At 36.7% G+C, this 12,528-nt stretch overlaps 1 protein-coding gene across 2 annotated transcripts; it reads left to right on the top strand.

Moving 5' to 3' along the window:
• The first annotated feature begins 268 nt into the window (after nt 1-268).
• LOC131146369 (BEL1-like homeodomain protein 4) lies at nt 269-8,209 on the top strand. Of its 2 annotated transcripts, none has more exons than XM_058095954.1 (5): nt 269-655; nt 938-2,436; nt 3,752-4,140; nt 5,291-5,351; nt 7,132-8,209. In XM_058095954.1, the coding sequence occupies exons 2-5, from the start codon at nt 1,051-1,053 to the stop codon at nt 7,807-7,809; spliced, it is 2,514 nt and encodes an 837-aa protein (XP_057951937.1). In that variant the 5' UTR covers nt 269-655; nt 938-1,050; the 3' UTR covers nt 7,810-8,209. The 2 variants fall into 2 exon arrangements, with proteins under 2 accessions (XP_057951937.1, XP_057951944.1); XM_058095961.1 differs by having other exon boundaries at nt 279-655; nt 7,158-8,209.
• The last annotated feature ends 4,319 nt before the right edge of the window (nt 8,210-12,528 follow it).

The raw sequence follows: 12,528 nt of genomic DNA, 5'->3' as shown, positions 1-12,528 counted from the left end.
TTATTAATTGATAAATTAATAATATAATTACTGTTAATTTCAGATTTTAATTATTAAATAGAAAGCGATATAGATTACACGGCCTAATTAATTAAAATTTTTTTGGGGGTGTGTTTAGGTAAAGTCATTGCGGTCATTTAGTGCAACCTATAAAATAACTATTTTTTCTTGTAGGGGTAATAATTTCTCGTCAATTTCCTTGTCAATTTGAAAGATAATAAATAAATAAACATAAGAAATATATATAATACAAAGTAGAGAAGGTGAAGAGGAGGAGGAACAGCGACATCTTCTCTTTCTCTTTCTCTTTGGGGCGTGTGGGTGTTTTCTTCAGAGAGAGAGAGAGAGAGAGAGGTGAGGCGAAGCAAGCCTGCATATCTATCCTCTCTGATTATTTTATTTGTTGCTTCTCCCAACTCTCTTTTCCAGAAGGCGATTGCAAAACAACACTCAGTACCGCAAAGAGCAACAAGGGGAGAGCAGAAAAGGAGAGAAAGAGAAGGACAGACAGAGAGAGGCGACACAGACAGAGGTACCAGAGAGAGAGAGAGAGAGAGAAGAATTGGAGAAGCTTTCAATCCGGCAGAAGAAGAAAACGATGTCTGAGAGCTTTACAACCTCTCACACGCTGCAACGCTGAGACAGTGAGAGAGAGGTATATACAGTAGTTTACAATATACATATGCACGCATGAACAAAGCGGATCGAAATTGGTTTTCTTTTCTAATAAAAAAATGCAAAAGCAGCCCACACAACACAAAACACCCGTTAATTTGGTTCAATTCCCTCTTCCTTTCTCTTTTCATCTTTCAATTCCTTGCTTTTCTTTTTTAGTTAATTCTTTCTCCCTTGTCTCTATTTATTAATTTCGTCGAATTCCATCATGGGCTTTCTTCCTTTTCCTACCATCTGACGGATCCATGGCTAAATTGGGCAGCTATCAGAGAAGGAAGCAGTACTGCTGGCACCTTAAGGCCAGAAGAAGAAACGGAAGGCGTTGATGACGACGGCGAAGGCGATGATGATCATGACGAAGAAGAACATACTGATATGGGATTAGCAGCACCGCAACTTCATCCTAAACCCATCTTCTCCCACTCAAAGATTATTCAAAACCGCCCAGTTCACCATCAAATCTCGAAAAAGCCCGACTGTATTGCAATTGATTCTGCTACAATTTATTCATCTATGTCGACGTCCCAAGACTACCACCATCAAGGCATCTTCACTACTTTCTCAAATGGGTTCGACAGATCTGCCATGGCCGCACATCAAGAACAGCAGCAGCAGCAGCAACACCACGTTGCCCAGCAGATCCGGCGGGATAAACTAAGAGTGCAAGCAAGTGGCTTCGAACCGCCGCCGCCGCTTGTGGCTTTGGAAGAAGAGGAGACTGGGGGGCTTCCCGCTGTGTACGAGACCGGCGGAATGCTTTCCGAGATGTTCAATTTTCCTCCTGGTGCATCCCCGGTACTGCCACCGGCGGCCAACGACTGGTACGGAAACCGGCAAGGGATGGTGGGTGGGTTCGGAGAGCCAAAGACCCAGAACGACGTCGTCAGTAGCCGTGACAACAGTAATATTGCCGCCGCCGCCGCCGCCGCCCATCATCATCATCATCATCATCACAGCCAGATTTCAAGCATTAATGCTGCGGACTCGGCTGCTGCCATGCAGCTTTTTCTCATGAACCCGCAACCGAGATCACCCTCTCCTCCTCCACCGCAACCTCCTCCGCCGGCGGCGGCGGCGGCCACTTCATCGACGCTTCACATGCTGCTTCCGAACCAAGTAGGGGCATTTGGGAGTGGCCAATTCACATGGGTTCCTGATCACAGCAGTGGCCACGAAGGAGGTAATACGGCAGGTGAAATTGGAGGGGTTGTGGAAGGGCAAGGTCTCTCCTTGTCTCTATCTTCTTCGTTGCAGCACCTGGAAGCCGCCAAAGCTCACGAGGAATTGAGAACAATAGGCGATCACAGTGGGTTGTTGTTCTACAATCATAGTAGTACTACTACTAATAGTAATAATCAAGGAGGAGCTTCTAATTATAATAAGAGTTTGGATAGTAGCCATGGTATTCATCAACCGCAGTCATTGCATCACCAAGGGGTTCATCATCTGAATAATTCGTTTGGGTCATCCTCGTCGATTGGGGTGGTGAATGTTTTGAGGAATTCCAAGTATGTGAAGCCGGCGCAGGAATTGCTGGAAGAGTTTTGCAGTGTTGGGAGGGGTCAGTTCAAGAAGAACAAGTATTTTGGGAGATCGCACAGCGTTAACAATCCAAGCCTTACTACTCCCAATCCCGCAGGAGGTCATGGTGTTGGTAATTCGTCTTCTTCCGCTTCCTCCAAGGATCCTCCTCCTTTGTCTGCCACTGATAGGATTGAACATCAGCGAAGGAAGGTCAAACTGTTATCCATGCTTGATGAGGCATGTATTATCAATCTCTCTTAATTAATCTCTCTCTCTCTCTTATATAAAATTGATGGAGACTCAATCATTTTAAATATCATTTCCATTTGTTAATATCGCCGGGACAAACAGAAAATTCCGGCGAGCTAGCCAGCTAGCTTGATCAATTAGAGAGGAATTAATATTTTATGGCGACCCCTCAATAAAGAAAAGCCGGCAGCAGGTGAAACAGTAATAATTCATAGGATCAGGTACTTCAAATACTTGTGGAGGTATAATTTTTTTTAAGCCATTCCCATATTATATAAATGTAAAATTGAAGCTAGGTAGCGATATTCGATTGGTGGGGGAGCTGGTGTTGGTGTACTTAAATTGGGATTTTTCGTTTGGTGAGAAAACACACGAGGGACTAGTAGTCTAGTACTATTATAGGGGCTGGGGTATGTGTCCATTGCCCACCAAGAAACGACGTTTCCTTCTGATTGGGAAGGCATTCGGCACTAAGCCACCATCCATTATATATATACAAACATATGTATATATATATATATATATATATTTGTAATTTTGTATGTAGGCAGCTGGGTAGTTTGCTGGGAATGCTGCTTCCGCTGATTCCAGAGATCCGTTGCCCATCATGGTAATTTTGCAGACAAAGAAAGCTAGGCCTCAATTATATAACTTAGTTGACTTGGGGAGATCGAGATGTTTATATATTTTATATATCGCCTTCAATTCCCTTTCTCTCTCTCTCTCTCTCTTTTTTTTACCATATTGGTGTAATATATATATGTTAATCTATATATTACCAAAAAACACTATACGTCCTAATGTTCCATTGGCTTTATTGGGAAAGGAGAGAAAGAAAGAACACACTAAGGATATTCTTTGTTCCCACCATTCAAAATCATTTCACTGTACGAGCAACAGCAGCAGCAGCCATGATCTATACATTAATTAATTTAACCGCTCAGGTTTCCCTTCTGGGCAACACAATCTATCCCTCTAGTTTGAGTCTTGTAACTCCAAAAGAGGAATCAGCTTCACTTTCTGATGGTGATCATACAATATATATAAATATCTACACTCATCATCGTATTTATGTGTCTCTGTGTGTTTGTCATCTGATATATACATTCAATTTTGATATATATATATATATATATATATATATACATACATACATGTGTGTGTGCGCGCGCGCGCTTGAAAATTAAGATTTTAATTGCTTAATTTTTCCAATTATTATTTATCCAGTTGATTAATTAACTGATATAGTAATTAATGGGTAGCGTGGCGTGGGATATGATATGAATGAATGAATTGGGCGCAGGTGGATAGAAGATACAACCACTACTGTGAGCAAATGCAGATGGTGGTGAACTCATTTGATGTGGTGATGGGGTATGGGGCGGCGGTGCCTTACACGGCGCTGGCGCAGAAGGCGATGTCAAGGCACTTCCGGTGTCTTAAGGACGCGATAGGAGCGCAACTGAAGCACAGCTGCGAGATGCTGGGGGACAAGGAGGGTGGGGGCAGCGGCGGAGGGCTCACCAAAGGGGAAACGCCGAGGCTGAGGATGCTGGAGCAAAGCCTCAGGCAGCAACGAGCATTCCACCAGATGGGCATGATGGAACAAGAAGCCTGGAGACCCCAACGGGGCTTGCCTGAACGCTCTGTCAACATTTTGAGAGCCTGGCTTTTTGAACATTTCCTTCATCCGTACGTAATCATCGTCATGCTCATCTTCATTTTTTTTTTTTTATCAGTAATGCTCATCTTCATTTTTCATTCATAGTTAGTATTCGTTTAATTAATTACTTACCCTTTTCAATTCATTCATTCCCTAGCTAGCTAGTTAAGAATTCTTCAAACAGAAACAATAATAAGATTAAGATTAAGATTATTATTATTATTATTATTATTATTATTATTATTATTATTATTAAGAAATTATGGATATGATTGTGCTTTTTAAATTTTGATTATAGTTGACCAGCTGAGGATACTCAAAAAAAAATATTAAGTACACGCTTATGTACCTGTTAACTTGCTGATTAATGAACTGTTATTCATGCGGTGCCATTATGTGTTAAGACTGGGCATTAAAGTTATCTATGGTCTAACGCACTAAACATATGAGAACACTGCACTATTCTTGCATACCATGAATATGCATGCTAATTGACACACTCTATACTGAATATTTTCTTGAGAAACACTGTTTATTTTAAGAAATTAATAATGGGTCAATTATTCTTCTAATTATGGTATACCTTTGTGATTAATATAATAGCTAAAAAGAGAGTAAGTGAAAGAGAGAGTTGAAAGGAATACAGTGTAATTGGCAGTGTCGTCCTCGGATGTTGTCTTGTCAGCTAAAAGCTGAGAAAAGCTTCTTCAATTGCTCTTTACTGCTGGCTATATATAATTTAGCTGCCTTTTCTATGCCCTTAGATTATTAGTTACTCCCTGACGTAACCCTGAATTTAGTTATGGGATTTCAAAAACATCATTATTCTACTTAACATAATAATTTTACTATATGTCATAGACAATGAATTTTACAATATGAGAGAGAGAGAGATCAGTGAGCGATAGCGATCTGTTCACTTTTGCAGCAGCTGCCGCTGGCACCTCTCTCTCTCTCTCTCTCTCTTTCTCTCTCATACACACACAGATTCTCACGCCCATGCAGGCAGAGACAGGCCTGCAGGGGAATTGAAAAAGAAAAAAGCTAGCTAGCTAGGTTTTATTTGGTGCGTAGATCGAAGAAGAGGAGTAGCTAAGGGGTACATAAAGTGGAGGGAGTCTGTTTTCTGAGGGTGTAGGGGGGAAGGACTCTGATGTCATTTTCTGGTCTCTTTCTCAGGTACCCAAGCGATGCAGATAAGCATCTGTTGGCTCGACAGACTGGTTTATCAAGAAATCAGGTTACTCCTCTGTCCCTCTCTCCGTCCCTCTCTCTGCACATATTAATTACAGTAAAAACACGGCATGTAAAAAAATGTTGTATATAAAAAAGTTGCCGTACATTCATCTTTTTAAATTTCTGGTGCTGAGCTAGCTGCTTTCATTTTCTTCAAAAAAAAAAAAAAAAACTCTGAAGAACATAAAAAGGAACCCTCTGAAGTGGCCTTCAGTAGCTGTAGCTGAACTTGCATGTTTCTTTTTTTTTTCCGGCTTGTTTTTATCATTTTAGTTCTTCTGTTAGTGAGCATATGTTTTCCTCCCATTTTCATTTTTATTTATTTTTATTCTCTTTGTTTTTTTAATGGTGTACATGTTAATAGTTCTCTATCGGCATATGGATTATGAAATATACACTGAATATATAATTTACAGATCAGATAGATAATAATAATAATAATAATAATAATAATAATAATAATAATAATAAGAAGAAGAAGAAGAAGAAGAAGAAGAAGAAGAAGAAGAGGTTCGAGCGGTTGATACATTGGTGGCATGAAAGCGTGATTATTCACGGTGTATCCACCGCATGTGTCCAATGGCTGGATTGATCAAAATGTCCGACCGATTGATTTGAACCCATGATCGCATCTGATTAACCTGGCCGGCAAATCAGGGGGAAGGCCACCAACTCGTGAGGTTGGTGCCACATCAGGGGTCCAAAGAGTGGCTGGTCGATGGCTAGAGTTTTCACGATAATTAAAATAAAAAATAAAAAAAAAGAACAGTGAATGTAGAATTTCGGTGCTATATGGCTAGGAACTGCTGTCTATACTTAATTCATACTTTTGCTTTTCTCCGCCTTTTAATCTTCGATTTTTTTTCTTCTCCTCATCTGTTTTTCACTGTGCGAGCAATGTCATTACGCATTCATGCTTCCAGCTTCATCAATCTATTGACTAGGTACCTACTTCGGTATGGTTAGCAAGCACGTAGCAGTATCTCTTGTTTTCTGGATGAAAACGATAATAATTAGAAAACCATCTTATTTTCTTTTTTCCAAGATAAAAAAAATAATAAAAGAATTATTTTTATAATTTAATTATTAGATTGAAACTAATACTATTTTATTTGTATTATTATTACAATTGTTATTATTAGTTTGACTTCTGTATTATATATTTTCCTTTCACAGCCTAGGCGGCCAAGGCCCCAGCCTCAAAACTCATCTCTGCTGCTACCTAATTGGGGCAAAGAGAAACAAGAATATATCCCTCTGCATATATATATATATATATATATACATACAAACATACATGCATACATATATACATATATAATGATTATGATTAATGAGTATTAAGACGAAAACAAAAATGGGTTGAGAGACCAATCTGCATGCATGGCCTCATAAATGGAGCTCCAGCACCACCCCATTAAATTATCACAGCCCCACTGGCTATCCTCCTCTGACGTTATAATTTGAATGTTTACCGAGGGCAGGATCGTCTGTTCATCCCTAAATGGGTCTACCTCCTTAAATTAATGGGTCAGTATATTGGATCCCTGCCCCTGCCCCTGCCCGCACTAGTTAATTGGCAACCCCCCCAGTGTGTGTGCATATCCAAACCAAAAAACATGCATACCCGTTGTTGCAACCCAGTAAAATAATTTCACCAGTCCGTCGTTGTCGCATTTCTTTTAATGTTAATTATTAAATACCAAATCTAACGTTGTTTCAATTCTGCGGTTTTATTTATTTATTTATTTATTTTTCTGGGGGTGCTGGGGATAATTTTTCAGGTTTCAAACTGGTTCATTAATGCCAGGGTCCGGCTGTGGAAACCCATGGTGGAAGAAATGTACCAGCAAGAGGCCAAAGAAGAAGAGGTAACGGAGGAGAGGGAGGGGACCCAAAACGCACAAACTCCAACGCGAAACGCACCAGCGTCAACCCCGACCACCACCACCACCGCGACAACCACAGGCAAAAGATCCGAAATCAATGCGCCCGAAAGCGACCCAACGCTCATCGCAATCAATAGACATGTACAGTGCTTCTCGGAAAACCAAGCCAGGCACCAAGCCGCTGCCAATATCGCTATGGCCAGCCCCATTCTGCCCACCGCCCCTCCACTCCCCCTCTCGGCGGCAGCCGCCAACTCCGCCTCCGCCGCCGCCGCGCTCCACGAGGCATCGCCTCCCGGATCCCAATGCTTTCCGGGCATCACTCACGACTCAGACCTGCACAACCAGCACCACAGAATGGGCGTGGACGACACGTGTCGACGTGGCAGCATGCTTGCTCCCGCTGCTAACTACGGGACCACTGCTGCTGTCTCTGGCGGTGCTGACGTGGGGCCAACGCTCATCAGGTTTGGGACCACTGCAGGTGACGTGTCGCTCACCCTAGGGCTACGTCATGCCGGAAACATCCCGGAGAACAGTCCTTTCTCGGTCAGGGACTTTGGAGGCTGTTAATTAATTTAAGTGAGTACCTGCCCATAGACGTCCGAAAAAGATTATTTAAAAAAATCTTTAAAAAATTCCGTGACCCTTTTTGATTCCATTCTATTAAGGAAATACAAACCCTAGAAACGTAGCATTACGTACGTTAGCTAGAAGAAGTTTGAGGTTTATTGTAATTGTATAGTAGGTTGTTTTGCACCAACAGCTAGCTAGCTTTTATTTATATGTATGTATTTAAGGTTTTGTACTTTTTTTAATTTAAAATAACATATGGATAACTTATTGAGAGAATGGGGGAGACGGAGAGAGTTATATGAAATTAATATTAGTGGGTGATTAAAGCATGATATATAATTTCTTTTTTATTTATATTGTTCTATAATAAAAAGTTTAGAATGACTTTTTTTTTTCCCCTCTTGATCTTAGCTGGCTAGTTAGCTTGCTTGTTATTATGATTGAATATTTTAGTAAATAGAACATGATAATTGTTGAGCGATATACGATTACATAACATAAGTTAATTTTGATGGTGTCTAATTAGTCATTCATCTTCATTGTTCACTTTTGACAAATTATTATTTTAAATATCAACTAGTTAGCTGGAGGCAAGAAAGGATTACTCTTATTTAGAAAAAAAAAAAAATGCTTAAAGTGCATTGTTGAAATTAAAGATATCATCTTTAGTGTGCAATTTAAGATTAAAGTACATTAAGTAAGATATGATAAATTATCAAAAAATTGTTATTATTAAAAAAATAAATGACAAATATGAAATATACAAAGAATGACTGTCTATAATTTTATCATGTAACTACGTACTAATTTTTTCTTATTCCTTATCAATTTTTTTAAACTATAGACTCAAATGTGTATAATACCAATTACATTTTTACCATTAGTGATTTTATGAACAAATTACATCATGTTGATCCTTTTTTTAGTCAACTGAGAAATTTTCATTGAACTTCGGCACCGTCTAGTACATGAAATCTCTATTCCCCTAATAGAATAAGAATATAATAAAAAATGTACCTAAATATAATAACTATTAGAGGATTGTCCGTGATCATCTAAATAAGTAAAAAACAAAAAAAAAATATTCATTTAACAAACCACGCGTAGTAAGACTTAAGGTTTGGTTTGGTGCTATTGTTGTTAAATTTATCTTACTTCATATTAAATGGAATAATATAATTTTTAATATTAGATTATCTTACTTTTATATCCCTCTAAAATTGTCATTTTCTAAATTATTATGTTCATATACAATTTTATTATATTCTTATTCTATTCCTACAACCAAAAAAAAAAGGTATTATTCTATAGTAATGACCACAAAAAAGTCTTTTCCAACTGATATTGAATATACTATAAATATGCACTACCAAATTTTTCTATGAAAAATATTTATCCTTATACTATATTTCAGCATCATTGAAAAAATAAAAAATAAAAAAAACAAACTTCTTTGTCGTGATTACCTTAGAATGGCATCACATTCATTTTTCTAAACTAATACATTTATATGCAAATTTTATTCTTATCATATCGTATTCCATTTTATGAACCAAATATAATACTTTTATATATATATATATATATATATATTCTTTTTTTTTTTTAAGAAGGACCGCACCTCCATTTATTTATTAATATACCCTCACTTTTGGCGAAAAAATACCGTGATTACAAGACATGCAATGGGAGATTACAATAGAAAAAAAAAAAAAAAAAACTTTAAAGTCCTCCCAAAAACAACACCAACATCCAACGAAAATAGGGCTACAAGACCAAACAAAACAAAACAAGGACCTACAAACCAATAAAACACCCCACGCAACAAAACAAATAAAAGAAAAAAAAAAAAAACCTCATATAAGTATAAACCAATACCAATAGGAAATCAATTAAACATACATCATATAAGTCGTACACATCTTTTCCAGTTTATACAAACCATTGATAATTCTAAGAAGTTGACTACTATTTGTAAACAAACTATTTCTCCCCATAACACTTTGTCGAGTCGAAACATCTACCATTTTGTTCCCTTCTCTATACCAATGATTTATCGAAAAGTCTATTCCCTCCAATAAACCAATAAGTTATATATATACACATACACACACACACACGCTAGATAGGAATGGAAAGTAAAAGTTAGGTATTAATTTTGAGTTTACTAATTGTATTTCTAAATCAATTTTAGAGTTTCCTCAAAACTTATGATGCATTTCGTTACAATTTTTTGATAGAGGGATCAAATTGTATAGTTCATTTGTTGGTAGTTTATAAGATTAGAAGCATAATTATTACTTTTCAAATAGCTACTTTTGCATTAATTGCTATCTCATCAATCTTAATTATTAATCATTATTAATCTATTGGTTGTGTTTGTCTCTCACGATGTTGGATAAGAAGATAGATAAAAGAAAATTTGAAGTATATTACAAAAGAATAAATTGCATATGGCCAATAGCCTTATAAGGCTATTAATACTCCAAAAATAGCCTAAAATCCCCAAACCCTTCTACATATATAACTCAAAATTCTTTAGAAAAAATAAAATAAAGTGAAGCCCTAAGTGGCAATATAACATCTCATTAAATATCAATGATTCGTTTCACTTCTCAATAGGAAAAAAATAAATCACTCAAAAAATAGAAAACAATCATACCATCAACAAGTTATAAAACAAAAGTCAAAACTAAGACTTTTGTTGCATATGTTGTAGCCTGTAGGAATCAAAATTATTTCCATATCAAATTTGTGATTGTTAATTTCAAATTGGGCTTCAAACATTAATTCTTGCGTAGACATTTGTCCTTAATATGATGGAGGATATTGCAAGAGACTAAAGGGAAGGGTGAGCAAACACATAGAAAATGCTTATATATCTACCAAGATTTTGGCATTCATCAAAATATATATATAAGTTGGCTAATGAATAATTAAATGCATGATATACATACTCTCACTAATGTAATTATAAATTTGTGATCCATCAATCCCCAGTTCCCAACCCACAATGATTGTAGAGGGTATATTGTGATATCTAGTCCCAAGTTTCATATTGATTTTGAAGGGAATGTGACTTATGAGTTTTTGTAACAGTTTAATTAAAGCATTTTTTTGTTACATAACTGGCACAAAGGTTCTAGGATTTGTAGCTTGGCTCAAAGCTCCACATGGTATTAGAGCAACTAGTTAAGTGGTATTTTTCTGGTTGTTAGCCGCAAGGGAGTTAGATATGTGGCAGATGTCCCTGTTAGGGAACTGCAAAATGGAGCAGAGCAGAACTTAGTCCAACTCTAGTGTGATAGGATTTGTAATGTAGTTTCATGATATGCCATTATGAGAATGTTGTTTATTTAATTGTTACTACAAAAAAAAGAGCTTTTTAGTAACGAAATTATTAGTGATGAAGCTAAAATAGTTACTAATACTGAGTCATTAATGACGAAAAATAAAATTCATCACTAATAGTCGACATGTTGGTGACGAAAATATTAATCGTCACTAATAATGCAATTTTAGTAACAAAAATGAAATCGTCATTAATACTTTCGTCACTAGAAGTAGATTTTCCACTTAAACTATTATGGGAAAATATTAGCAAAGATTTTTTGGTATTAATGACGAAAATTTTCGTCACTAATAGTGGACTATTAGTGATGGTTGTGATATTAGCGGACTACATATAGGATGTTTTAATACCCCATTTTAATATCACATTGATTGTAAAGGGGATGAGAAAATAATTTGATTAAGCATTTTGGTCTAGTTAGTCATCCCAAAAGCTCTTAGGCTATGGACTAGGACATTTCAAATGATATCAAACTAACAAATATTACTATATTTCCTAATGGTTATAAGCACGGGAATCACGTTGGACTCCTAGCACAGAGATGTGTTACCCCATGGAGAGTTGCACAGTGTTGATCGTAGAGCAAATTCATCTCCCACTTGGGTAAGGTTAAACTTGTGACACACTTATGGTGTTACACACAACACAGACATCATGTGCTTGAACGAAGAAGATATCGATAGTGATGAACATCTTAGTCTCAATCTCAGATTAATATACGATTTGAAGGAAATAGTTGTACAATTTACAAACTTAAAAGAGTTTACAATCATGAAACTTGGTTAAGCATTTTGATCAAACTAGTTGACTTGATTTATTCTAAGAAGCACAAAAGTGTGAACAAAATATAGAGTAGATCTTGACTCAACTAATAATTTGGCATATATAGACACAAATGAAAATGTGCTAAACAACTTTAAAACTCTAGGCACGCTAGCATTGTATATATAGGCATAAATAAATATATCGAATTATTCACAAAACATATACCTACTAGACCAAAACACAAGCATGACAAATGATCAACACCCTCATTGCCATATACAAGGATTATATGTTATATTAAATCATAAGCTATCATCCAAGATATACTATATATATATATATATATATATATATATATATATATATATATATATATATATATATGATATTAATTGGTTCGAGTACATTTTCTCTAATTTGTCTTATTAACGTCATCATCATTGTCATCATTAACACCTTCATCTTCATATTGATGTAAATATTTATTAATTTTGATTGACCTGCACTATCAAGGTATCTTCATTAGTCACACTTCACATATTGGGGAGGGCGGCTAGCTAGCACATGTGAACACCCTTCACGTAGGCAAGCATAAGGAC

Source organism: Malania oleifera, chromosome 1 (genome assembly GCF_029873635.1).
Source record: "Malania oleifera isolate guangnan ecotype guangnan chromosome 1, ASM2987363v1, whole genome shotgun sequence".
Lineage (NCBI taxonomy): Eukaryota > Viridiplantae > Streptophyta > Magnoliopsida > Santalales > Ximeniaceae > Malania > Malania oleifera.
The sequence above is the reverse complement of the archived record's forward strand: the minus strand, read 5'-3'. Positions and strand labels throughout refer to the sequence as shown.

Bases quoted from the DNA above. Each gene is read 5' to 3' on its own strand.
- LOC131146369 (XM_058095954.1), top strand. From the start codon at position 1,051: ATGGGATTAGCAGCACCGCAACTTCATCCTAAACCCATCTTCTCCCAC. The intron at 4,141-5,290 runs GTACGTAATCAT...TCTCTTTCTCAG, and splicing joins TTTGAACATTTCCTTCATCC to GTACCCAAGCGATGCAGATA. The intron at 5,352-7,131 runs GTTACTCCTCTG...ATAATTTTTCAG, and splicing joins CTGGTTTATCAAGAAATCAG to GTTTCAAACTGGTTCATTAA.